The sequence below is a fragment of the Pollachius pollachius genome (assembly GCF_949987615.1).
Source record: "Pollachius pollachius genome assembly, chromosome: 12".
NCBI classification, from domain to species: Eukaryota; Metazoa; Chordata; class Actinopteri; order Gadiformes; family Gadidae; genus Pollachius; species Pollachius pollachius.
The window spans coordinates 164037-191979 of record NC_136945.1 but is presented as its reverse complement, the minus strand read 5'-3'; the positions used below and the strand labels follow the sequence as shown (position 1 = coordinate 191979).

General features: G+C 45.5%; 1 protein-coding gene across 4 annotated transcripts; it reads left to right on the top strand.

Moving 5' to 3' along the window:
- LOC307084081 (uncharacterized protein) lies at positions 1-27943 on the top strand. 4 transcript variants are annotated; one of them, XM_079748236.1, is made up of 16 exons: positions 1-48; positions 6023-6119; positions 6264-6380; positions 6540-6662; positions 6737-6853; positions 7010-7076; positions 7228-7456; positions 9274-11086; positions 11463-11636; positions 17119-17292; positions 19823-19996; positions 21236-21409; positions 21892-22065; positions 23382-23555; positions 23731-23777; positions 25970-27943. In XM_079748236.1, the coding sequence occupies exons 2-16, from the start codon at positions 6037-6039 to the stop codon at positions 26557-26559; spliced, it is 4230 nt and encodes a 1409-aa protein (XP_079604362.1). In that variant the 5' UTR covers positions 1-48; positions 6023-6036; the 3' UTR covers positions 26560-27943. The 4 variants fall into 4 exon arrangements, with proteins under 4 accessions (XP_079604362.1, XP_079604364.1, XP_079604363.1 ...); XM_079748237.1 differs by lacking the exon at positions 1-48 and adding an exon at positions 5409-5737; XM_079748238.1 differs by lacking the exon at positions 19823-19996.

Genomic DNA, 27943 nt, shown 5'->3' with positions numbered 1-27943 from the left:
ATACTTTTTTTTTGTGGCTCACTTCATCACAGCAGTAAGACGACTAAGGTACTGTAGTCCACTCTGATCCATCATAGATCATAAATATGAATAACTTTTAGTCTTATCAATAGGTTGATAGTTAGTTTCCTGTAAAACCACATGGTTAAAAACGTTAGTCAATGTATGGATACATTGCTATTTGTCAAAATTACTATTGAATAATTTTGAAGATTCCTGCTCTGTAGAATGCTACGTGTTAGACTGTGGGCTTTGGGGATCGAACCCAGAAACTTTCAGCCTTGAGTCAAGCGTCAGGTTGAGGTTAATAATGACTGTTTTGTCAGATTCAGTATTGGTTCTTAATCAAAAGTCCTGTGTTACCTTTAAAGGTACTGAGGATAGAATGGACAGTTGTTAGTGTAGTGCGGTATCATTATTACATTATTTCAACAGGAAGACGGCCATCTTGGTTAGTGAAGGTGTTTAAACGTCATCTTGTACTGGGTGTTGTTCTCTGTGGGCCTGCATCATTCTGCAGTAGTGTAGGCCTACTCTATATCTGAGAGCATGACTTGTATGAGAGGGATATGACCTTCAAGGTCAATTAACACTGCCACGACCTCCTCAACACAGAAGTCACTGGTGACGACTGGTTAGTGTTCTTCAGCTCAGCCAATCACACTGACATCCTCTCACCAGCAGGTGGTGCTGCAGTGCACCTTTTCGAGCGTTTCAAAACGGACCTAGCAAAATGATCCACTTTACTACCACCGGTGTTGAATGAATCACAGACTGCAGAAGAGTAGACCGTTTGTGCCTTTTTTTCTTTTGTGTGTGTGTGTGTGTGTGTGAACTCTGAGTACTCTGTCCACTCTGAGTACTCTGTCCACTGAGTATTCTGTACTCAGAGTGGACAGAGCTCAGAGCTCTCTGTCCATTCTTCATATTTAAAACAGTGATTACTATTCATCACTGAATGAGGTCATGGATCAGCCGCCTATAAGAGGTTAGTCTGGGAGGAGTATGAACTGGGAGGGGAACTGGTCCAACTGGTTGGTTCACCATTTCCTTGTTATGAGTCGGATGGTTTGGTTTGGCTGACTTTATCACTGTAGGAAGAAGATTAAGATACTGTAGTCCACTCTTATCTGTAATAGATCATAAATATGAATAACTTTGAATCTTATCAGTCGGTTGAACATTTTTAAGATTTCTGCTCTGTAGAATGATACATGTTAGACTGTGGGCTTTGGGGATCGAACCCAGAACCTTCCAGCATGGAGTCCAGAGGCGGAGCCAGACTTTGTGTACATCCGGGGCTTAGCCCAGAGGGGGGTCTGGGGATCCTCCCCCTGAAAAGTTTGAATTTCTAAATTGCAATTTCCTGCATTCTAGTCCATTTTAGGGTGACCTGCTGGACATTAGCAAATCCTAAATCTCTTCTAATTCATAGTCTACCTTTTCAGTTGCAGGGCCTGCTCAAGACAATACTATTTAATGGAAAGAAATAATAACCACTTAACTATTGACTTCTAGAGATTTTTATGTAAACTACAATGGGAAAATTGAGACTTATAATTTGAGACTAACTTTCAGTAGATTCAAAGTGCCTTGTCATGTTAAATGCCATTTTTATTTTTTATTTTAAAAAAAGGAAGAGACTGAAAGGTTTCTCCGATAAGGCGACTCTATTTAATGGAAAGAAAACATATTACAAATGCAAAGTATTGTGAAACAAGATTCACATTCCTTAGTTGGTACATCTCTTTATTGTAAATGAGAACAAATTGAATGACTGAATGAATGCATAAAATATTGAATGAATTATGGTGAGAGACTGATTCAATTAACTGTATTAAAGCTGAGCCAAAATGTTTTAACTGAAGGAATCAAGTCTAAAAATGATTCATCTTATTCCGACCCCATTTTTTTTCTCTTATCTGTCTGTTCTTCTATGGATTCTTACACTACTCATTTAATTTCTTCTTCACACTCCATATCAACTATTGTCTACCCTACCGCAGTGATTATCTTAGTTTTGTGGTGGCAACATAAGGCTATAACTGCGTGGTTTGAGATTAGCAAACCTGTCAATTACGCTATCCCTGCTTATGACGGACACGTTTTCTCTTTCAATCATCATAACGGCCAGGTCGTTGAGCCTTTCTTGCCCCATAGTGCTCCTAAGCCAAGTGTGAAGGCGCCGCAAGGCACCGAAGGAACGCTCACAGCTACATCTGCTGACTGGAATAGTCAAAGCAACTTTAACTACAGCTCTGAGAGTGGGAAACATGTCAGCATCCAGCATTTGGAAGACACTAGCAGTGTCAGGGATGGTCTGGGTTTCCATCTTTCTCCTGATTAATGTTGTACCCACCAGAACTTCTTCTGACCTCAGCTCAATCTTGTAATGGAGGGCAAGGTTTTTGAGGAAATCTTCAGAGAGAAAGACCTCAGATGTTGGGTTGCAGGCTTGAATACCGGACATAATCTCTTCTCCCACACTTGAAAACCGACAGGTGAGCTCCTCCAACATCCTGTCCAGGCATGGATAAAAAAGCTGACATTTGAAATCATCTGAACTGGTCATGCTTGAGGTTGATCCACAGGCTGACTCCACCACAAAATCACCAAAGCGTTTTTGCTTTTGTCTGGGACCAGCTGGAAGCTGAATATGATGTTCCTCACATAAGACCATGGAACTTCTGAACATCTCCTCAGCACTATCATCTGTGCGGAGCCGTTTCAAAGTCTGATGTACTGCCATTTCTTACTGGGCAGCTTTGCCCAAGTCCACACTTTCCCCCTGAAGATACCTGTGTAATCCTTCCGTTATTCCAAGGAGTTTGGAAAACATGAGCAGCATGTACATCGTCTTTGGCCTGCAGAGGTTTGATAGGATCCCCTTGTTCATGGAGGTCTTTGTTGAGCTGAGGCAGGACAGGACGGCAGGAAGGTTTCTCAGCACAGCTTTGATAGACCTCAGCTTGCATGCCCATCCTGTGGTGGAGAGCTGCACCAGTTCAGATGGTGTTCTTTCTGTACTTCTAGGAACTTGTCGTGGTTCACTTGGGAAGTACTGAAAGTGGTGTACAGATTTTCCAACAGCTCAAAGAACTTGGAAGCCGCTGGTACTGCTTTGCATGTATAGCACAAAACAAGATTCAATTGGTGTGCATAGCAGTGCACATATACTGCTTCAGGGTGTAGCTCCCTGAAGCGGGCCTGCACACCCCCACTTCTCCACTCATGACGGATGCACCGTCATAAGCTTGGGCAACACACAGCAGACCTCCCAACGTGTGTGACTGCAACAGTTCCTCAATTGCATCTGTAATGGACTTGGCATCAAATCCCTTCAGTTTCCATAGCCCATGAAAACCTTCTGTGACTTGGCCCTCTTTGGTCACGAAACGCCCACACAGCAAGCTGCTCAGTGTGTCCGTCTCTGGCCTCCTCTGCCACTACAGAGTCCATTCCTTCCGCCTTTATCTGCTTCACTATGTTCCCTGTAACCTCTCTTGAAACACTTGTGATCATCTCATTTTGGGAAAAATGAGAAAGATTGGTGGCAGCTTAACTCGGAGTGTAATTTTGTAAAAAAAGATCGAATTTGTTAAGGAACTTGAAGCATTCCAAGAAGTTGCCTTGATTAAGGCTAGACTCTTGCTCATCATGGCCTCTAAATGGAATTCCTTGTTTGCCAAGGAAGGTGGTGATGGCTTCAATTCGCCGAAGGTATTCTCTTCTTTCTTAAATTTCAGCTGCATTTGCAGCATGAAGCTGCGTTATCACATCTCCTTTGCTCTTTGTGGTTTTGAAGCCATGCCAGCAGGACATGGTTGAGACATGGAAGGTTCTCTTTTCATGCTCCCGGAATGTATCCAAAGCCCTTTTCCAGTTGGAAAAACCAGATCCACTGAGTGAATCTTTATTATTGCTTTTATTCTGCTTTCCAAATACACGGCAGGAAAAGCAGAATGCAGAATTGCCCTCTGCAGAATACTCAAGCCATTTGAATTGTTCAAACCAATTTTTGTTGAAAGCTCTTTTCTGAGATCCAAACTGGCTGAAGGGATATTGTGACAGGCGCACCTGCTTCGGACCACTTTCTGGAGATCCTAGGTCACACCCTGCCATTCCACCTGCTGCCCCTAGCTCGGCCTGTTCTTCCACTGCCCTGTTTTGGTCTCCTTCTGGGATCAAACACCTAGCAATTCCACTGGCTGTCCCTTGCTGTGACGTCTCTTCTGCCTCTTCCCTGATTTCACCTGACTCATCTGTGTAACAAAGTAGACGCATGAAAATTTGGACTATATAATATGATATGATACAATCAAATTTAAATATATAATATAATATCAGATAATATAATTAATACAAATAGGGCTAAAAGTAGATCAAAATAAATATTATTTTTTAAAATGAATCCATCTAGATTAACAACATCATTAGGCCTACTCACTGACTGAAATATCAGTGCATTATCATTATCAATTTTATTTTAATTTAAAATGATAATGATAATGCACTGAAGTATTAAACATATGCACACAAATAAGTACTACATTGTTTTAGAAGTTGGTCCGCATCTATCACTCTGGTAGAACTCATTTAAAAAGGGGTCAAAGTTCAATGAACGTGGATATGGACGCAAGCTGAAAGTCAACAAGACGGTCTAGCACCCGCCGCGCATCGGTAACATCGGTAACATGTTGGCTGCTGGTCAAACAGCGAATGCAGCAACGAGATATCTGTACATTTCTTATCTAAATCATTAATAAAGTTTGAGTTTAAAATAACCGATATGTCAGACATGGATATTTTTTACCTCTTCATGATGTTCAGTGGACCTCAACATTAAATTTAAGGTAACATTTGGTAACACACAACACTGTACAATATTGGCTGAGACAGAATCGCAATCAGAAAAACAGATTTTTGACATTTTAAACAACGCTGGTAATCTATTTTGTGTGAAAGGAGTAATTATCATAGCAGCCTAGCTAGCCGATGCAGGCTATTTAGCACTAGCACCAGCACATCAAGGTGATCTCACTGACCTGAAACATTTGACAGGTCATTGGCAGGGGCTGCTGCTACTACGGTATCACTGGATGTTGGTTTAGAACAATAATTTCTAACGTCCATGGTAATGTTTGTTACACACCCTGAGGCTACTTTACCAAGACTGCTGAGAGACGTGAATGTTTAGAAAACGTCACGTTGTCCTGGCAACCGTTCTAAACAACCGAACGAGAGATAGCATTTTCCATTGCTTCCATGTGTTGTTTCTTTCAAAATTAAAATAAATCAAATTCAAGAGGTGAAAATCACTACCAGTCGAAACATGAGGGAACATGTCAGGGTTGTCATACCTTCAAAAGCTTAAAAAAGATCCGGGGCTTTTGACGTGAGATTCGGGGCTTCAGTCCCGAAAGCCACCCCTTAGCTCCGCGCATGATGGAGTCAGGTGTCAGGTTGACGTTAATAATGACTTTTTCTTCTTGTGTCTCCTTGTGTCCTTGGGTGACTTTAAAGGTACTTAGGACAGAATGTACAGCTGTTATATTTGTGGTGCAGTATTATGATATCTTCTTGACATCTTGCTTTGTGAAGGTGTTTAAACGTCCTCTCTTACCGGGTCTTGTTCTCTGTGGGCCTGCCTCCCAGATCTGGTTGTGATGTCACCACATGAGGAAGTCCATGTATGGTCCTGCCTTCAGAGCGGTTTAACCAGCACAGGGATCAGTTGGTATGATATCCGCATGGTGAACTTGATCTTATCAGACACATTTTGTAGCCTTTAGAGACCTTCTTTGTTGAATGATGATACTTTTTTAAAGAGTATATGAGAAATGTCTGGGATTGAGAAGGTCTATGAATCGGCGTCTATGAATCTGCGTCTGTGTCTGCGTCTTGTCCAAAGTTAACAGAGACAACGGCCCCCTGTGAGCAGAATACACAGCTCATATAAAAGCAGAGAGTAAACCAACGCTGAGTGGCAGTAGAAACAATATGGAGTTGTGTTTGTGTCCAGGTCTCCAGTCTACTATGGATGAGGAGAGAGAGGAGGGGGGTCCTGCCTCTAAGACCACTCTGTCTGGGGAACATGGCCGCCGGAGCAAAGCTAAGAGGTAAGGAGAGGATCTCTCTGTCTGTGACTGTTGTCCATCTCAGAGCTCAGCAGTCATACATCATGACATCATTAGCCTGAGTAAAAGCTGTGTGTGTGTGCGTGTGTGTGTGTGTGTGTGTGTGTGTGTGTGTGTGTGTTGAAGCCAAGAGCAGCAGCAGAGAGCAGACTCCCCTGGACCCAGCTGTGTCTCCATGAAGAGTGACCACTCTATAGGTATACCATTGAACTTTAAAGATGGACGCCCCTCCAGAGAGGAGAGGTAGGGGTTTCAAACAGACGATGAAAACAGACCAGTCTGTTGTTATCAGACTCTACTGATACTGATATCTACAAGTCTGGGGAAACATAATTGTGTGTGTGTGTGTGTGTGTGTGTGTGTGTGTGTGTGTGTGTGTGTGTGTGTGGGGGGGTGTTGAAGCCCAGAGAAGCAGCAGAGAGCAGACTCCCCTGGATCCAGCTCCAGCTGTGACTCCTTTGAGAGTGCCCCCCCTATGGAACATTGTGATAACTTTAAAGATGGAAACCAGTCTATTGAGAGGAGGTGAGGATTTATCAGAGATCATAAAGATACAACTTCTACCAAAAGTCCATAAATCCTGGTTTTTGTTTTTGTAGAAGAGCCAAGAAGGAGAGAGCAGACTCCCCTGGACCCAGCTGTGTCTCCATGAAGAGTGACCGCTCTATGGGTATACCATTGAACTTTAAAGATGGACGCCCCTCCAGAGAGGAGAGGTAGGACATTCAAACAGACGAGGAAACCGGACCAGTTGGTTGTTATCAGACTCTACTGATACTGATGTCTACAAGTCTGGCGAAATATAATTGTGTGTGTGTGTGTGTGTGTGTGTGTGTGTGTGTGTGTGCGTGTGTGCACGTGATCCCCCACAGACACCAGAAGAGGTCAAAGGTTACCAGCGCTCAGTCTCTACAGCAGCATCAAACAGAGCTGATCAAGGTGTGTAAATGTCCACCAAGACGTTTGACTTCAGCTCTCCATGGACATTAGAAAGCATCTCTTGTCCAGCGGGACATGGATCCAGGACAGATGCTTCTGATGTCTCAGTTAGTTCAGAGTAAAGTTCTCCTTGATGGTTGTTCTGTTCCAGAGGGCTGAGGAGAACGCACACGCTTTTCTAGACAAGGAGCTGAAGAAGCTCTGGAGGGATCTCTTCTCAGATTACCCACAATGCTCTGAGGGTCAGAGAGTGGAGGAGGAGGAGGTGGATGGTAAGAATGAGGAGCAGAGGAGGCGCGCCATAGAGGGAGTGGTGGACATCACAAAGCTCTGCCTGATGGAGATGAACCAGGAGGAACTGGCCGACACACTGGGGGGCGGTAAGAGACTCTTATCTTGAAAACAGAGAAGAAATACACATTTTGATGAGCAGTAGGATATTATTATTTGTTCTCTTCAGACTAAATGACATAATGTGAGACTTTTACATTTCACACTTCCATGTGGAGACAATCTTTCCTCTTTGGGGTTAAATGGTTTGATCCAGTATGTGGGGTTTTTGTGGGGTATCAGGTTAAATGGTTTGATCCAGATATAAAGGGTAATAGTGGGGGTCTCAGCTTAAAGAATGCTAAACATCATCATTAGCAGCACCAATTCCACCGACCACATCACCCCCATTCTCGTCCAACTACACTGGCTCCCTGTCCAACACCGGAATTGACATTAAAACCTTTCTGCTCACCGACAAAGCCCTCCACAACGTGGCCCCCACTTATCTCCCCGACCTCCTCCAGGAGGACAGGCCCTGCCGCTCCCTTTGTCATCCTCAGCTGGTCTTCACCGTCCCGACCTCCCGCCTCAGCACCGTGGGTGCTAAGGCTCGTAGCACCGTGGGTGCTAGGGCTTGGTTCTATGAACGTCTTTACTGTACCGACAGCGATATATTTTTTCTCCTCTTATGACAAATGTACTTATTGTAACAAATGCACTTATTGTAAGTCGCTATGGATAAAAGCGTCTGCTAAATGCCCTAAATGTAAATGTAAATGTAGGGCTCTCAGCACCGTGGGTGCTAGGGCTCTGAGCTGAACTGAAAGAGACACCCTGACAACATTGAAATCACTCCTCAAAACACATGTGATTCCACTGGCCTGCTCGCTGTTATGACCCCCTACCGTGGGTTCCCCTCGTATCCCCGTTGTGCTGCTGTTCTTACCCCCTCCTACCTGGGTCTCCTCACTGTTCTTACCCCCTCCTACCTGGGTCTCCTCAGTGTTCTTACCCCCTCCTACTGGGTCTTCTCACTGCTGTTCTTACCCCCTCCTACCTGGGTCTCCTCACTATTCTTACCCCCTCCTACCTGGGTCTCCTCACTGTTCTTACCCCCTCCTACCTGGGTCTCCTCACTGTTCTTACCCCCTCCTACCTGGGTCTCCTCCATGTTCTTGCCCCCTCCTACCTGGGTCTCCTCACTGTTCCTACCCCCTCCTACTTGGGTCTTATGTCTTGTTTTGATCATGCTGTTGGCGATGCAGCTCTTGATGTTTTTGACCCTAGATTGTCTAATGAAATGTAAGGTGACCTTGGGAGTCATGAAAGGTGCCTTGAAATAAAATGTTATTCAATGTAATTATTATTATTATTATTATTAATAATATTAAACATAAACTGCAGATCAACAGCAGAATAACTCTTTGGAAGAGATGCAACACTATCTCGTTATATCAGCATGTCATTTTACACCAATTCACTATCACTATTATTATCATTAGACCAATCATATTGCTGTGGAAAAAAAAAAGTCCTGAACATTTTGAATCTGTAACATGCAGTCTTTGTCACGACCAGCTTCTCCGACCACAAGTTATGAAGCCACATTAACATTAAACATTATACTGGTGATCAACAGCAGAACAACTCTGTCTGAAACCCTGTCTTGTTGTATCAGCATAGCAAATCACTTTACACTGATTCACTATCATTATTACTACCATTAGACCAATCATATTGCTGTTGAAATAATAGTCCTTACCATTTTGTATCTGTAACATGCAGTCCTTCACAACCAGCTTTTCCGAACACAAGTAATGAAGCCACTAAATATCATGAAGTTGATAATTTAACAGGAAATATTGACCTGGCCCCACTGATCACCATCCACTAACTGATGTCATCTGATGTTTTTCTAATTTAGGATCTGATGCTGTCAATTGCCAAAATAAAATCAAGGCTCATTTGAAGAAGAAGTTCAGGTGTGTGTTTGAGGGAATCGGTAAAGCAGGAAAGCAAACAGATCTGAACGACTTCTACACAGAGATCTTCATCACAGAGAGAGGCAGTGGGATCAACAAGGAACATGAGGTCAGACTGATTGAAACAGCTTCCAGGAAACCAGCCAAGGAAGAAACACCAATCAGATGTGAAGACATATTTAAACCCTTACCTGGACACGATCAACCAATAAGAACAATGATGACAACTGGAGTGGCCGGCATTGGTAAAACCGTCTTAACACACAAGTTCACTCTGGACTGGGCTGAAGGCAAAACCAACCAGGACATACACTATACATTTCTCCTCACTTTCAGAGAGCTGAATTTACTGAAAGGGAAAGAGTTTAGCTTGGTGGAACTTCTTCATCACCTCTTTATTGAGACCAAAGAAGCTGGAATCTGCAGATTCGACAGGCTCCAAGTTGTCTTCATCTTGGATGGTCTGGATGAGTGTCGATATCCTCTGGGCTTCCAGAACAACCCGATATGGAATGATGCCAATAAGTCCACCTCGGTGGACGTGCTGCTGACAAACCTCATCAGGGGCGACCTGCTTCCCTCCGCTCGCATCTGGATAACCACACGCCCTGCGGCAGCCAATCAGATCCCTGCTGAGTGTGTTGACATGGTGACAGAGGTGAGGGGGTTCACCGACCAACAGAAGGAGGAGTACTTCAGGAAGAGATTCAGAGAGGAGACGCTGGCCAGCACAATCATCTCCCACGTCAAGAAATCACGAAGCCTCCACATCATGTGTCACATCCCAGTCTTCTGTTGGATCACTGCTTCAGTTCTGGAAGACATCTTCAAAAAATCCGAGATCGAAGAGATGCCCAAGACCGTGACTCAGATGTACAGCCACTTCCTGAGGGTTCAGTCCATACAGGGGGACAGGAAGTACCATGGGAGGGCTGAAACAGATCCAGACTGGAGTTCAGAGAGCAAGGAGATCATTGTTTCTCTGGGAAAACTTGCTTTTAACCAGCTGGAGAAAGGGAACCTGATCTTCTACGAGGCAGATATGGCAGAGTGTGACATCGATATCAGAGCAGCCTCAGTGTACTCAGGAGTGTTCACCCAGATCTTTAAAGAGGAGTGTGGGCTGTACCAGGACAAGGTGTTCTGCTTTGTCCATCTGAGCATCCAGGAGTTTCTGGCTGCCCTTTATGTCTTTTTGTCCTTCATCGATACTGGTGTAAATCTGCTCTCAAACTCCAGGAAAGATGAACTCCTCCTCTACCAGAGTGCTGTGGACAAGGCCTTACAGAGTGAGAACGGACACCTGGACTTGTTCCTCCGCTTCCTCCTGGGCCTCTCTCTGGAGACCAATCAGATTGTCCTACGAGGTCTGCTGGGACAGAAAAAAAGATTACTGACCACTCCGATTAAAACAGGTCTGCTGCGACTGACAGGAAGTAGGTCAAAGACCAATAAGGGAACAGTGTCTTACATCAAGGAGAAGATAAAAGGAGACCTATCTCCAGAGAGAAGCATCAATCTGTTCCACTGTCTGAATGAGCTGAACGACTGTTCTCTAGTGAAGGAGATCCAACAGTACCTGACATCAGGAAGTCTCTCCGGAGAATCTCTCTCCCCTGCTCAGTGGTCAGCTCTGGTCTTCATCTTACTGACATCAGAAGAGGAGATGGACGTGTTTGACCTGAAAAAATATTCTGCTTCAGAAGATGGTCTTCTCAGGCTGCTGCCAGTGGTCAAAGCCTCCAAAACATCTCTGTAGGTTCACTAATAACATGTATTACAATACACACTGCACAATATAAATACAACTGGAATATAAGGTTAAAATAATATGAAAAAGATTTCTGTAGGTTCAGTACAACATCTATTACTATTCTGCTCATAACAGAATAAACATACTAGTTATAATAATATACAAAACATCTCTGTAGGTGTCCTATTAACGTGTAATGTATTATAGTACACATCAGAGAATATTCAGAACAATAGAATATAGAAGGAGTATTCATTTATACATCTAATTATTTAGGTTTTTTGTTAAACTAATAACATTCCTTCATTATTGAATAACTTAAAGATGTATTTTATTTTAATCACAGTTCCTGACATGTTCTCTTTATTTTGTGTGAAGGCTGAAGGGCTGTGATCTATCGGAGAGATGCTGTGAAGCTCTGGCCTCAGTTCTCAGCTCCAACTCCTCTAGTCTGAGGGAGTTGGACCTGAGTACCAATGATCTGCAGGATTCAGGAGTGAAGCTGCTCTCTGCTGGACTGGGGAGTCCACACTGTACACTGGAAACTCTCAGGTCAGTTTCACCCAATGGTCAAACAGTTACACCACAAGGTGCAATATCAGAAGACATTCAACAGATTTACATCCATCAAAGTGTGCACGTAAAGTAAAGCAGCACGAAACTGACACCCCCAAGCACACAAATGCTGTCTAAAGGTACGGCAACACTGAACATCCTCGTTAAAGGCATTGAAAATCCGCAATTTTGCATTGGGAACCATTGGTTTTTGGGGCGTACATGTGTTACATGCACTAAAGTAGCACTTTAGGAACGTTAGACGCGTTTTATGCACCTATATAACGTGCCCAACGCACCTACGTGCCAAACGCACCTATGCGCGGAGTTCAAATAATTGAACTTTTTAGGCTCCTACGCGTGACGCTTAGCCGCGATAGCCAATCAGCGTTGAGCTTGACCCGACGTCACCGGCAGAGAGACGGAGGACAGGCGCTCCGCAGCTGATATGGAGCGCCTGTAGTTGGTGTCCTGACGGGAGATCCTGACACCAACCCGGGCTAGCAGGTCATCGAACATGGCCCCAGTCAACCGAAAATACTGCTGGAACCGGCCGTCATCCAGGCGGAGTTCCTGGAGGAGGTGGTGAAACTCACCCAGCTATGAGCACCTACGGAGGATGTCATGCACCCAAACACGATGGCATTTGGGTTTCATACTCTCCTCAAACTCCCACAACATATACAGAGCAGCGATGGTGGTGATCTCAGCCATGTTTGTGGAGCAAATGAAAAGTAGCGGGGGAAAATAAGTTTTGGGCGGGCTCATCTAGCTCCGTAGGTGCGTTGAACCATTTTTGTGACACACAATGATGAAACGGCAGGTTAGGCCTAATCCTACGCACGTAACGCGTTCAGTGTGGCTGTACCTTTAGTTCTTCCGTGCTCGCCAAGTGTTTTCCTGATCGCTGTGATGTTTATTCTCCTCACAACACAGTATACATAATGATGGAATAAATCTTCTAATTATATACTCTGGTTGTTAACATAATTCACCCACGGAGCTATGGGTGGGGGGCGTGTTTAGCAGAATCTTTTAGCAGACGGAACGACCGTCTGCTAAAAGTTCAGTCCTGTTGGTTTTTGGAATGTACTGGTTTTCAAGTTGTTAATTAAAACTCAGTGCTGGATACTCCGCCTCCGACTCCCGTCTCTCGGCACTACACTGGTGACGTAGGTCTCGCTGAAGCTTCAGGGACCAAAACGAACATGGCAAAAAACGCTTTTATCAAGTTGCCGGAGTTCTGGGAGTTTTCACAGACGGCGTGGTTCGCGCAGACGGAGGCGCAGTTCGCCATCCGTGACGTCACGGACGACACCGCACGCTATTACCACGTCGTATCGGCGCTGGGGAGATCAACTGCGACCCGGGCAGCGAATTTCATTGCGAATCCCCCGAACCAGGGCAAGTACAGAGACCTCAAAGCCTTCCTCTTGAAGACTTTTGAGCTCTCGCAGACAGAGCAGGCCCAACGGTTGTTGGCTATTCGGGGCCTCGGGGACAGCAAACACTCTGAGCATATGAAGATGCACCAGTTAGGCTCTTCCGCACCCAGCAGGTGCGGAAGAGCCTAACTTCCTCTTCATAGAACTGTTCCTCCAACACATGCCACCGCAGGTCCGGACGGCACTCACGGGCACGAGGATTACTGAGCCACGCGCGTTGGCAGAAGAAGCCGACCGGTTTTTCCAGGCTGCTCGGAGTTTCGTACCCGAGGTGCTAGCCCCAACACGCAGTGTCTATCCCCCAGACAATGACGGACTAGCTAACAGAGCCCCAGTGGCCGCCAAGGGCCGCGCCAGCACAGGTGTGTGCTATTTTCACGCGCGTTTCGGCGCTAAGGCAAAGAGGTGCCAGTCCCCGTGCAATTTCAAACCGACGGGTAACGCCAAGGCTTGCGCTCATTAGTGGCTGTGAGTGCAGGCACGTCAACCCGGCTATTCTTCATCAGGGACACTCTCTCCGGCCGCGAGTTTCTTTGCGAGGACCCGCACTCAGAGAAGCGTCCTGCAGGCTACGGTGGAGGACACCGCGCCTGGTGTCCACGGCCCACAGTTGAGGTCCGCTAACGACACACCCATCCGCACGTATGGTACAAAGACTGCGGACCTGTGCTTTGGAGGCCAGCAATTCAGGTGGGATTTCGTCACGGCCGACATCTCCTTTCCCCTCCTCGGCGCGGATTTCCTTTGTGTGCACAATCTACTAGTAGACGTCAAAAACAACCGCCTGGTGGACGCACGGACGTTCTCCTCATTTGCATGTGCCCGCGGTCAAGCAGCTTAGGGCGGGTATTCCAGCTCCCTCTCAGAAGGAGACGAATATCAACGCCTGCTCAGGGAGTTCCCCGGTATAACCCGACATACCTTTTCCATGGTCACGGCGAAACATGGCGTACAGCATCATTTAGACACCAAAGGCCCACCCGTCTATGCTAGGGCCCGACGACTTAACCCCGACAGCCTGAAGGTCGCTAGGTCAGAGTTCGCCAACATGGAGCGCCTGGGCATCATCCGCCGCTCAGACAGCCCCTGGGCCTCACCCCTTAACATCGTTCCCAAGCCAGACGGTGGGTGGCGACCTTGTGGGGATTACCGCCGCCTGAACGATGCTACCACGCCCGACCGCTATCCAATCCCGCACATCCAGGACTTCTCAGCACACCTGGCGGGCAAGCGGGTCTTCTCGAAGTTGGACCTGGTGCGCAGTTACCACCAGGTGCCAGTGCATCCTTCGGACATCGCCAAGACGGCGGTAGTGACACCTTTCGGGTTATTTGAGTTCCTGCGTATGCCGTTCGAACTCAAAAACGCCGCTCAGACCTCCCAGCGGTTAATGGACTCGGCGCTCAGGGGGATGCCTTTCGTCTTCGTATATTTGGATGACATCCTGGTCGCCAGCTCCTCTGAAAAGGAGCACCAGGGTCACCTACGCGACCTCTTCATGAGGCTCGACCAGCACGGACTGATCATCAACCCGGCAAAGTGCCTGTTCGGGTTGTCCTCCATCCACTTCCTGGGGCATCTCATCAACAAAGATGGGGCCGCCCCTCTTCCGTTGAAAGTGGAGGCGATTTCTGCTTTCCCCCGCCCACACATAGCTCGGGCGCTCCGGGAATTCCTGGGGATGGTGACGTTTTACCACCGGTTCATCCGCCAGGCGGCTCATGTCATGCGCCCGCTGTACGGGGCTCTCAAGGACAAGTCCCCTGGCCAGGCTGTCGACTGGATGGCGGAGAGGGAGAAGGCATTCGATGCCATGAAGGCCGCCTTGGGCCAAGCCGCCATGTTGGCCCATCCGTCACATAATGCCCCCATCGCCATCACCACCGACACATCTGACTACGCCGTTGGCGCGATGCACGAACAATGGGTCGCAGCCGCTCGCCTTTTTCAGTCGCCAGTTGACCCCCAGGGAGCACAAATACAGCGCATTCGACAGGGAACTCCTTGGACTCTGGCTGGCGATCCGCCACTTCCGGTTCCTCCTGGAAGACCGAGAGTTTGCGGCTTTCATGGACCACAAGCCACTAACATTCTGCATGTCCAAGGTGGCAGAACCGTGGTCTGCCCGCCAGCAGCGCCAGCTTTTGTACATCTCCAAGTACACCACGGACATCCAACACATTGCTGGCAAGTCCAACGTGGTCGCAGACTGCCTCTCAAGAACAGTCATCGGAGCCGTCCAACTGGGCCTGGATTATGTCCGTATGAGCGCAAGCCAGGCCTCCGACCATGGGGTCCAGACCCTGAGGAATTTGGATACGGGTTTGCGCCTGGAGGAGGTTGCGGTTGGCAGCTCAGATGTGAGGCTATGGTGCGACGTCTCCACGGGCCAGCCTCGACCGCTGGTCTCGGTGACCTGGCGCCGGCCCGTTTTTGAGGCGTTGGATGGCCTTTCCCACCCCGGCAGGAAGCCGTCGGTGAAATTGGTTTCCCAGAGGTTTGTGTGGCAGGGGCTTAGAAAGGACGTTAGTTTTTGGGTCAGCTCATGCGTTGACTGTCAACGGCCCAAGGTGCACCGCCATATTAAGGACCCCTTTGGAGAGTTTACTGTTCCCAAGAGGAGGTTTGACCAGGTCAACGTCGACCTGGTTGGACCGCTTCCCTAATCTCACAGGTTTACTTACCTCTTCACCATGGTGGACAGGATGACCCGCTGGCCTGAAGCTGTTCCCCTCTCCTCGACGTCGGTTTCTGACGTGGCGCGGGTGTTTATCGGCACATGGGTCACGCGCTTTGGGAATCCTTCAGACCTCTCCTCGGACCGGGGCTCGCAGTTCACCTCGGAACTTTGGAATGCGGTGGCTGAGGGGTATGGGGTCAAGCTGCACCACACTACCGCCTATCACCCCCAGGCCAACGGCTTGTGCGAACGTTTCCACCGTTCCATGAAGGCAGCCTTATGGGCCAGCTTGAAGAATGGCGACTGGGTGGATAGGCTGCCATGGGTTATGCTCGGCCTCAGGTGCGCCCCTAAGGAGGACCTGCAGTCCTCATCGGCAGAGCTGGTCTATGGGCAGGCCCTATGGGTGACAGGGGGTTTTATTCCTGACGCCTCGGTATCATGGTCGGCAGCCAAGCACCGTTCCCACGTCGCAACACGGCACACCCACTTTCCGCATGCCCCCCGATCTGCGCGCGGTGGACTAGGTCTTTATTCGCCACGACGCCCACCGTGGTCCCCTACGTCCTCCTTACTATGGCCCGTTCAGGGTTTTACGCCACTGCGACAAGTGCCTGGTGGCAGACGTCGGGGGTAGGCCTGAGACTGTTTCCTGGGATAGGATTAAGCCAGCTAACGTGGACGTTTCCAGACAGGTGGAGGTGGCGCAACAACCACGCCGGGGACGTCCGCCTGCGCCGCCCCCCACACTGACCGCTGAGACTCCCTTGACCTCGTTGACCCCCGGGAGCTCCGAGTTGGTGGACGGCACCGACGTGCCTGCTGCTTACTCTGCCTCGGCCCTTGTCATCCGCTCGCGACGGGGTCGGGTCGTCGCCCCTTTCCGTCACAAGGACTTTGACTATGGTTGAATTCTGGGGGCCTTGTGTGGTGGTTAACATAATTCACCCACGGAACTATGGGTGGGGGGCGTGTTTAGCATGGACTCTTTTAGCAGACGGAACGACCGTCTCAGTTCAGTTCTGTTGGTTTTTGGAATGTACTGGTTTTCAAGTTGTTAATTAAAACTCAGTGCTGGATACTCCGCCTCCGAATCCCGTCTCTCGGCACTACAATACAAAGCATCGCTTTAGATTAACTGATAACATTACAATACATAATATACATAATACAACAACAAAAAGTAATATTAATATACAAAATTAATTTTCAAACGCTGCAAAACAACTATCTTGTATTTTTCTACATTTTACACCCAATTTGAATAACCACAATTTCTTCATTATGTAATAAGTTGAAGATGTAAGTTATTTTAATCACAGTTCCTAACCTGTTCTCTTTATTTTGTGTGAAGGCTGAAGGGCTGTGATCTGTCAGAGAGATGCTGTGAAGCTCTGACATCAGTTCTCAGCTCCAATTCCTCTAGTCTGAGAGAGCTGGACCTGAGTACCAATCGGCTGAATGATTCAGGAGTGAAGCTGCTCTCTGCTGGACTGGGGAGTCCACACTGTACACTGGAAACTCTCAGGTCCATTTTACCCAATGGTCAAACAGTTACACCACAAGGTTCAATATCAGAAGACATTTACATTTACATTTAGCAGGGCATTTAGCAGACGCTTTTATCCAAAGCGACTTACAATAAGTGCATTTGTTACAATAAGTACATTTGTCATAAGAAGTGAAACAATATATCGCTGTCGATACAGTAACGATGTTCATAGAACCAAGTGCAAGTATTACAATCGCTAGGCTAACCCATTCCCCGTGTAAAGCAATGATAGCAGCTACTGTAGATGCTGCACAATTAAGTACCTTGAATAAGTGCAATGTACAAGTGCCAGGACGTACAACGTTCGATGGTGGCTGTGCATTGGTTTCTATGCAGAGTCGAGGTGAACTCTGAACAGGTGAGTTTTGAGTCTTTTGCGGAAGCTGGTGAGCGACTCTGCGATCCTGACATCGGTAGGGAGCTCGTTCCACCAATGAGGTCCCAAAAGAGAGAAAAGCTGTGACTTCGCTGATCGACCTTTGCTTGCTCTTAGCGATGGCGGTACCAGACGTCCAGTTGAGGTAGTTGAGCGGAGGGATCGAGCTGGGATGTGTGGCTTTACTAATGCTTGGAGGTAGGCAGGGGCAGTTCCATCGAATGCCTTGCATGCCAGTACCATCATCTTGAATCTGATGCGAGCTATTACAGGGAGCCAGTGGAGGTCTCGGAAGAGGGGGGTTACACATGTGAGAACTTTGGTAGGTTGAACACGTGGCACGCTGCCGCATTCTGGATGCGCTGCAAGGGTTTAATCACAGAGGCAGGGAGTCCAGCCAAGAGCGAGTTGCAGTAGTCGAGGTTGGAGGTGACCAGTGATTGGACTAGAAGCTGAGCTGCTTCCATTTTGAGGAAGGGCCGGATCCTGCGGATGTTGTAAAGTGCAAATCTGCAGGATCGGGCCACCGTAGTGATGTTTGCGGTGCAGCATAACTGATGGTCCAACACTACACCAAGGTTTTTGGCAGTTGGAGAAGGAGATCCAATGATGTTCTCAACAGTGACCAGTAAGTCCATGTGTGGGCAATCTTTCCCTGGTATTAGGAGGAGCCCAGTCTTGTTGAGGTTAAGCCTCAGGTGATGGGCAATTGTCCAGGTGCTGACTTCTGCCAGATATTCAGATATGCGTGTTGCAATCAGGGCTTTGTCAGATGAGGGAAAAGAGAAAAATAGCTGAGTGTCGTCAGCATAGCAGTGATAGGAAAAGCCGTGAGATGTAATTACAGAGCCCAGAGATCTGGTATAGAGGGAGAACAGAAGTGGCCCCAGTACAGAGCCTTGAGGGACACCAGTATCAAGCGTGCAAGGTTTGGACAAGGAGTCATTCCATGTTACCTGATAAGTGCGATTCATCAGGTAGGATGTGAACCTGGAAATGGCAGATTCAGCTATGCCAAGTTCGGCGAGAGTGGCGAGGAGGATCTGGTGGTTCACAGTGTCAAATGCTGCAGACAGGTCAAGGAGAATGAGAACCGATGAGAGGGACGAGGCTCTGGCCGTACGGAGGGACTCAGTCACCACGAGGAGACTGAGTCAGTCTCAGTGGAGCGTGCTTTTTTGAAGCCTGACTGGTGAGGGTCAAGCAGGTTGTTAGATGAGAGATAGGAGGACAGTTGGTTAGCGACGGCACGTTCCAATGTTTTAGAGAGGAATGAAAGAAGAGATACCGGACTGTAATTCTGGATGTCAGTGGTATCAAGGGTTGGTTTTTTGAGGAGAGGATTTATTCTGGCAGTCTTGAAAGACGTTGGAACAATGCCAGAAGCGAGGGAGGAGTTAATAGGTGCGGTGAGAAATGCAGGATGTCGTTTGACACAGCCTGGAGGAGGGAGGAAGGTATAGTGTCAAGGGGGCAGGTGGTGGCATGGTTAGATGTTATAATTCCGTTGACCTCGTCTGAGGTGAGAGGGATAAATTGGGTAAAGACAGAGGTGGGGGTGGAGGGAGGGAGGATGGTGGCAGTAATAAAAAAGGAGCTAATGTCCTTTACTTTCTGGGTAAAGTAGGTAACAAAGTCATCAGCAGTGAGGCAGGAAGGAGGAGGAGGGGAGGGAGGGTTGAGGAGGGAAGAGAAAAAGGAACATTTAACAGATTAACATCCATAAAACTGCGCACATGAAGTGAAGCAGCACGCAACTGACACCCCCAAGCGCACAAATAATGTTTTAGTTCTCGTGCTCCCAAAGTGTTTTCCTTATCGCTAAGATGTTTATTCTCCTCACAACACAATTTACATAATATTGGAATAAAACTTCCAACTACATACAAAAAATCGCTTTAGATTAACTGATAACATGAATTACAATACAATGCATAATATACATAATATTGCAACTAAAAGCAATATTAATATAAAAAACGACTTTTCAAACACTGCAAAACAACTATCTTATTGTTATACATTTTACACCTAATTTGAATAACCACAATTTCTTCGTTATGTAATAAATTGAAGATATAAGTTATTTTAATCGCAGTTCCTAACCTGTTATCTTTATTTTATGTGAAGGCTGAAGGGCTGTGATCTGTCAGAGAGATGCTGTGAAGCTCTGGCCTCAGTTGTCAGCTCCAACTCCTCTAGTCTGAGAGAGCTGGACCTGAGTACCAATGATCTGCAGGATTCAGGAGTGAAGCTGCTCTCTGCTGGACTGGGGAGTCCACACTGTCCACTGGAAACTCTCAGGTCAGTTTTCAGCCTCTTCAAACTGGGTCTTGGGGTTGTTTAATATGTAAGGGATGGTCAACGACTAGTTGGACCGTAATCAAAAAATGAACTTACAAAACGGTATGCATGTAATATGTTATGTAACTCTGCCCCGCTGATGTGAGGGTTAGGGTGTGGTAGGAAATAACGAGTTCTATCACTTCAACTAACTAAGACTTACTCACAAACAAAGCTGTTTCCCATATGAGATGTCCGCCCACGGCCGGTCAGTCATAAATTCCTTTGAGCATGTGGTCAACAACAACTAATCTAAAACACGAGGTTGAGGTCAGCACGCCTTGACCCCAGACTCTCTGGCACTGTGTCAAGCCATGGAGGTGTTTTAGATGTTTTCTACTATTAGATATATAGGCCTATTAATAATCATAGTTTGCCATAAAAATGTAATTGTTAATTTCTTCCATAAGGGGTTAACTACTAGTATGTTATGTTTGTTATATGTTATATAGCTCTGGCCAGCTGATGTGAGGGTTAGGGTTTGACCTGTTAACTACTAGTATGTTATGTATGTTATGTGTTATGTAGCTCTGGCCAGCTGATGTGAGGGTTAGGGGTTGACCTGTTAACTACTAGTATGTTATATTTGTTATATGTTATGTAACTCTGGTCAGCAGATGTGAGCTGAGGAGTTGTCATTAGTGTAGACATGGGGATGAGGCTTTAGCTGTGCTGTGATCTGAATATAATGTACACCTCTCCATAGAACATCACTGGCCGTGGTAAAGTGAATCATATTGAACATTAAAGATGGACCTTATTCACATCACATTAGTTTTGTGTAGTGCTGCTCATGTCCGATGCCTTTCTGCTGCTCTTTTGCCTGCTGAAAAAACTCTCCCTTGTTCTACACAATGTTAGAACCTGTGAAGAAACGGTCTCAGCGTACCAAACACAGTGGACTTCTCCTGACGCAAACCAAACAATATCTCATTGAGTTGTAGCTATTGAGAAAGGAGCATTTGTTAAAGATCCTGTTTCACATCCAAGTGAAGGAAGTTCTGATGTCTGTGATGATGTCATCTCTCCACTTCCTCTTCCTGTTCTCCTTGTCCTCCAAATGGAATGAATACACTTTATAAATGTGGTTACTTTAGTATGAACTGCTCTCAACAAGAATAAATATAATAAAGTGTGTGTGTGTGTGTGTGTGTGTGTGTGTGTGTGTGTGTGTGTGTGTGTGTGTGTGTGTGTGTGTAGCTTGTCTTTCTGCCTGATCACACAGGAAGGCTGTGCTTCTCTGGCCTCAGCTCTGAGCTCCAACCCCTCCCATCTGAGAGAGCTGGACCTGAGCTACAATCACCCAGGAGACTCTGGAGCTGCGCTGCTCTCTGCTGGACTGGAGGATCAACGCTGGAGACTGGACACTCTCAGGTCCGTTTTACCCAATGGTCAAACAGTTACACCACAAGGTTCAATATCAGAAGACATTTAACAGATTAACATCCATAAAAATGCACACATAAAGTGAAGCAGCACGCAACTGACACCCCCAAGCGCACAAATAATGTCTTAGTTCTCGTGCTCCCAAAGTGTTTTCCTGATCGCTATGATGTTTATTCTCCTCACAACACAATATGCATAATATTGGAATAAAACTTCCAACTACACACAAAATATCGCTTTAGATTAACTGATAACATGTATTACAATACAATGCATAATATACATAATATTGCAACTAAAAGTAATATTAATATACAAAACGACTTTTCAAACACTGCAAAACAACTATCTTATTGTTATACATTTTACACCTAATTTGAATAACCACAATTTCTTCATTATGTAATAAGTTGAGGATGTAAGTTATTTTAATCAAAGTTCCTAACCTGTCCTCTTTATTTTGTGTAAAGGCTGAAGGGCTGTAATCTGTCAGAGAGATGCTGTGATGCTCTGGCCTCAGTTCTCAGCTCCAACTCCTCTAGTCTGAAAGAGCTGGACCTGAGTACCAATGATCTGCAGGATTCAGGAGTGAAGCTGCTCTCTGCTGGACTGGGGAGTCCACACTGTACACTGGAAACTCTCAGGTCAGTTTTCAGCCTCTTCAAACTGGGTCTTGGGGTTGTTTAATATGTAAGGGATGGTCCACGACTAGTTGGACCATTATCAAAAAACGAACTTACAAAACGGTATGCATGTTATATGTTATGTAACTCTGCCCCGCTGATGTGAGGGTTAGGGTTTGGTAGGAAATAACGAGTTCTATCACTTCAACTAACTAAGACTTACTCACAAACGAAGCTGTTTCCCATATGAGATGTCCGCCCACGGCCGGTCAGTCATAAATTCCTTTAAGCATGTGGTCAACAACAACTAATCTAAAACACAAGGTTGAGGTCAGCACGCCTTGACCCCAGACTCTCTGGCACTGTGTCAAGCCTTGGAGGTGTTTTAGATGCTTTCTACTATTAGATATATAGGCCTAATAATAATCATAGTTTGCCATAAAAATGTAATTGTTCATTTCTTCCATAAAGGTATAACTAGTATGTTATGTTTGTTATATGTTACGTAGCTCTGGCCAGCTGATGTGAGGGTTAGGGGTTGACCTGTTAACTGCTAGTATGTTATGTTTGTTATATGTTATGTAGCTCTGGCCCGCTGATGTGAGGGTTAGGGGTTGACCAGTTAACTACTAGTATGTTATGTTTGTTATATGTTACGTAGCTCTGGCCAGCTGATGTGAGGGTTAGGGGTTGACCTGTTAACTACTAGTATGTTATGTTTGTTATATGTTATGTAACTCTGGTCAGCATATGTGAGCTGAGGAGTTGTCATTAGCGTAGACATGGGGATGAGGCTTTAGCTGTGCTGTGATCTGAATATAATGTACACCTCACCATAGAACATCACTGGCCGTGGTAAAGTGAATCATATTGAACATTAATGATGGACTTTATTAACTTCACATTAGTTTGGTGTAGTGCTGCTCTTGTCCGATGCATTTCTGTTGCTCTTTTGCCTGCTGACAAAACTCTCCCTTGTTCTACACAATGTTAGAACCTGTGAAGAAATGGTCTCAGCGTACCAAACAGAGCGGATTTCTCCTGACTCTATCCAAACAATATCTCATTGAGTTGTAGCTATTGAGAAAGGAACATTTGTTTAAGATCCTGTTTCACATCCAAGTGAAGGAAGTTCTGATGTCTGTGATGATGTCATCTCCCCACTTCCTCTTCCTGTTCTCCTTGTCCTCCAAATGGAATGAATACACTTTATAAATGTGGTTACTTTAGTATGAACTGCTCTCAACCAGAATAAATATAATAAAGTGTGTGTGTGTGTGTGTGTGTGTGTGTGTGTGTGTGTGTGTGTGTGTGTGTGTGTGTGTGTGTGTGTGTAGCTTGTCTGGCTGCCTGGTCACACAGGAAGGCTGTTCTTCTCTGGCCTCAGCTCTGAGCTTCAACCCCTCCCATCTGAGAGAGCTGGACCTGAGCTACAATCACCCAGGAGACTCTGGAGCTGCGCTGCTCTCTGCTGGACTGGAGGATCCACGCTGGAGACTGGACACTCTCAGGTATGGAGAAGACAGCTCACCACTCAGGGACAAAGTCTCCTACGAGGATTCAAGCCGCTGCTAGATGAAGTGGTTTGAAGAGGCAGCTGTCACTCATGTTGTGTAGAACGTGATGAGACGGCAGATGATGAAGGAAAATGTTTCAACATGCTGCTCTCACTTTGTTTACCCCCAGTGTGGAGCACGGTGGAGTGTGGAGGCTGCAACCAGTTCCACAGAGATGTAAGTGTCGCTTTAGTTTATGTATATATATTTATATATACATACATATATATACATACATTCATACATGCATACATACATACATACATACATACATACATACATACATACATACATACATACATGCACAAGGATCGATACTTGGCCCGCTTTTGTTTAGTCTGTATATTAATGATCTGCCGTTGGTTTGCCCTGATATCAAAATACAAATGTATGCAGACGACACTGTAGTATATGTGCATGCCAAAACAAAAGATCTGGCTGCTGCTAAACTCACCACAGCTATGGACCAGATCACTAATTGGCTAAACCATTGCTGCCTCCAACTTAATGTTAATAAAACCGTAGGAATGTTTTTTACCAAAAGACAATGTAACACCATGTCAAACATAAAAATATCAGGTCAAAACATAAGTATTATGCCACAATTTAAGTATCTGGGCATTATCATTGATTCTGCTCTTTCTTTTAAAGCACACATTAAGAAAGTTTGCAACAGGGTCAAGTTTAGCCTAGCCAATTTTAAATATATTAGAAATTCCCTAACTTTTAATGTTGCCAAACTTTACATGGATGCCATGATTATGTCACATCTTACATACTGTATGACAAGCTGGGGGCAAACTAACAGTTTGTCATTGAAGCCATTAGCAACTCTTTATAAGAGAACACTCAAAGTGTTGGACCAGAAGCCTGACAGTTCACATCATTGTAATATATTAAATAACCGTAAACTGCTGAGCTGGGAAGATGTAATCAAATATAAAAACATCTGCCTGGTTTTCAAAATTCTGCATAACACCGCTCCTCCTCCTTTAAAGTCATTCATGATCCAACGTAACAGCAGCAATCAGATCACCAGAAGCGCCACACGGGGTGACCTTCTAATCCCATTTAGAAAAAGCACATTTGGACAACAATCATTTTCTGTTAGAGCAATGCAAAATTGGAATTCACTGCCTACCACTATCAATGATATACATACATATTCCACCTTTACAGCACACCTTAAAACATGGCTGTCCGACAACTATAATTGCACACATCAACTTCTGTCAGACGTGATGTGTGCGTTTGATGTAACATAGTCTTAGTCATTGTTGCTGCCGCTCCATCTCTGCTACCTGCCTGCATGTTCTGCCCTATGTGCTTTCAATGTGATCTTTGTGGCCTATTTTCCCTTGTCTCCTGTGTGTTTGTGTTGTTGTTGCATGAACTGCCTTGATATCTTTGCCATCATCTGTGCTTGCCTGTTTGTTCTTGTTCCAACTGTGTGCAATATGTTTGTTTGTCTTTTTCCCCTTTTTGCTCAGGCCTGCTGTAATTATATATGTAATGTATTTTTTTTTTTTACTGTTATGTATTGAAGGTTGCCTACTGAGAACTGGCTGGGGACTACAGCTGGAAATTAGCCAAATAGGCTAAAGCTGCTCCTTCTCAAAGGGGACTGTCCACAAAACTATAAACAAATAAACTAAACTAAACTAAACTACATACATACATACATACATACATACATACATACATACATACATACATACATACATACATACCCACCCACCCACCCACCCACCCACCCACCCACCCACCTACCTACCTACCTACCTACCTACCTACCTACCTACCTACCTACATACATACATAGAAACATACCGCTGTGTTTTTTTTGGAAATAGTTTGCCAAGTAAGGATCGCTTTTAGCTAACTGTATTTGGTAAAGGTTTGAACTAGTCTCTATGAAGCAAAAGGAGGGGAATTGTATAGGCACGCGTGGAGATGCACTTAGTAGGGCATCTGAAGGATGCGTCACCTGGAGCTCCTATGTATGATATGTTAATGTGAAGTAAATATTGAGGGAGTAAATGCACTCTACAAATTTCTCCTCATTTCAATGTTTTGATTGGGACAGCCACTCACTCGCACATGGGATTTCCAATCAACTTTAACTTTAATTATCTTAAACACAATGTGTCCTATTGCTTGGAAAATATACAGCACTTGATTCCAATATAGTACCTATGATTTTTTTTGTCTTTCTATGTTAATGTTTGAAGAAGAGAGCGATCACAAAAAAAGTCTGAAAGAGAATAAAGAGAAGAAGAGCACAGGAGAACAGTACAAGTGATGATGATGATGATGATGATGAGTATGAAGAGCGGTTCAGCAGCTCATCATGTCTGGTTCTCCCTCAGATGCCTGTGAACTCACACTGGATCCCAACACGGCCCACAGACTCCTCTCTCTGTCTGAGGACAACAGGAAGGTGACGCTGTTTGGAGAGGACCAGTCGTATCCGGATCGACCACAGAGATTTGATTCCCGGCTCCAGGTGTTGGGTAGAGAGGCTCTGACTGGCCGCTGTTACTGGGAGGTAGAGAGGGAAGGACCTGTTGAGATAGGAGTGACATACAGAGGAATCACAAGGAGAGGACGGGGTGATGACAGCAGGCTTGGACTGAACAACAAGTCCTGGTGTCTTTATTGTTATGATGATGGTTACTCTGCCCAGCACAACGGTACAGTAACAGTCCTCCCTCTCCCCCCCGCTGGCTCCACCAGAGTAGGAGTGTATCTGGACCGGCCTGCTGGCTCTCTGTCCTTCTACAGAGTGTCCCCAGGTGGAGGAGGGTCCTCAGACACACTGACACACCTCCACACCTTCTGGTCCTCCTTCACCCAGGAGGACCTCCTCCCTGGGTTGGGGGTATGGGGGTGGGCCTCAGCGTCTGTGTTGGTTGTAGAAAAAAAATCGTACGGAAGCTGTGGACCAGCATCTCTGTGATCTCTCAGCGGGGGGATTAGGGTGGGGGCCCTCAGTGGGGGCCTCAGCGTCTGCGTTGGTTGTAGAAAAAAAAAATGTGCCCCCGTACCTATACACACCAACACACACACCTACACACACACAGACACATACACAAACACACACACAGACACACATAGACACATACACATACACACAAACACACACACTAGTAAGAGGATGAGAGGCTCTCTCTCTATCTCTCTCTCTCTCTCTCTCTCTCTCTCTCTTTTCTTTCTCTCTCACTGTGTGTCTGTGTCTGTGTCTGTGTGTGTGTCTCTCTCTCTCTCTCTCTCTCTCTCTCGCTCTCTCTCTCTCTCTCTCTTTTTCTTTCCCTCTCTCCCTCTTCTAGACAGTATAGTATGATAAACCATGAAAAGACTTTTAAGATCTTCCATAGTTAGAGAAGCACATTTATTATTTGAAATGTATATAAAATACCTATTGATGGTAAATGTTTGTATATTTTCAGACATCACCAGTTTTGGTCTTAAGGGCTCTGATATCATCATTTTTGTCATAATCCTGATTTGCAACCTGATTTAAAGCAGATTTTATATTTTATTAATAATAAGCAAGAGGTCTGTGGGATAATGTTGCACGTTGTAAATTACTTAAGACTAAATCTTGATTTTTTAGATTTTTCGTGTTCTGTTGAGAACCAAGCGGCCGCAGAACATGCTCAGTTATTAAAGATATGTCCAAACCTGTTGATGATTTGTAAAGTCTGCTGCTTCTATTGTTTTACTAACCATAGACTGTAACATCTTTTTCCATGTCAGGTGACGAACATGTGACTTTATTTCGTAGACTTATATTACGCCACATGAAAGTCAGCTTCACGCGCTATAAATCTAAAAAAATAACAATTAACTTCTCCCTCGAAAAGGTGCCCATCACGGGTCACTGTCTGAACAGTGTCTCATCCCTCCACCACTAAAGCAACTCTCAGTTTCCTTGTCAGACTCTTTGAGTAAGTCCTTTTTTTAAGGGACTATTTTTCTGTAAAGGGACATTAGCACCCCCTATCGCCTATTGACAGTACTTCAGGTAGGACGTCCCTCCCTCAGCCTCCATTGACCCATTCATTTCCCCGAAAGTCACATAATCCTGATGTACGACCTGATTTAATGCAGATTTTATATTTTATTCATAATAACCAAGAGGTTAATGGGATAATGTTGTATGTTGTAAATTACTTTAAACTGAATCTTGATTTTTTTGTGTTCTGATGGTAAAAAAACGGCCGCAGAACATGTTGTTGTTTTAGTCCTTGTGTTTATTCTGTACATGAAAGGGACTATTTTTCTGTTGTATTTATTAATGAAACATAATTGCAATAAACAACTCGGTGGATCCAACTGAA

Excerpts from the sequence above, each read along its gene's own strand:
- LOC307084081 (XM_079748236.1), top strand. The coding sequence starts at position 6,037 with ATGGATGAGGAGAGAGAGGAGGGGGGTCCTGCCTCTAAGACCACTCTG. Across the intron at positions 11,637-17,118 it reads TGTACACTGGAAACTCTCAG|GCTGAAGGGCTGTGATCTGT; the intron begins GTCAGTTTCACC and ends TTTTGTGTGAAG. Across the intron at positions 23,778-25,969 it reads GCAACCAGTTCCACAGAGAT|ATGCCTGTGAACTCACACTG; the intron begins GTAAGTGTCGCT and ends GTTCTCCCTCAG.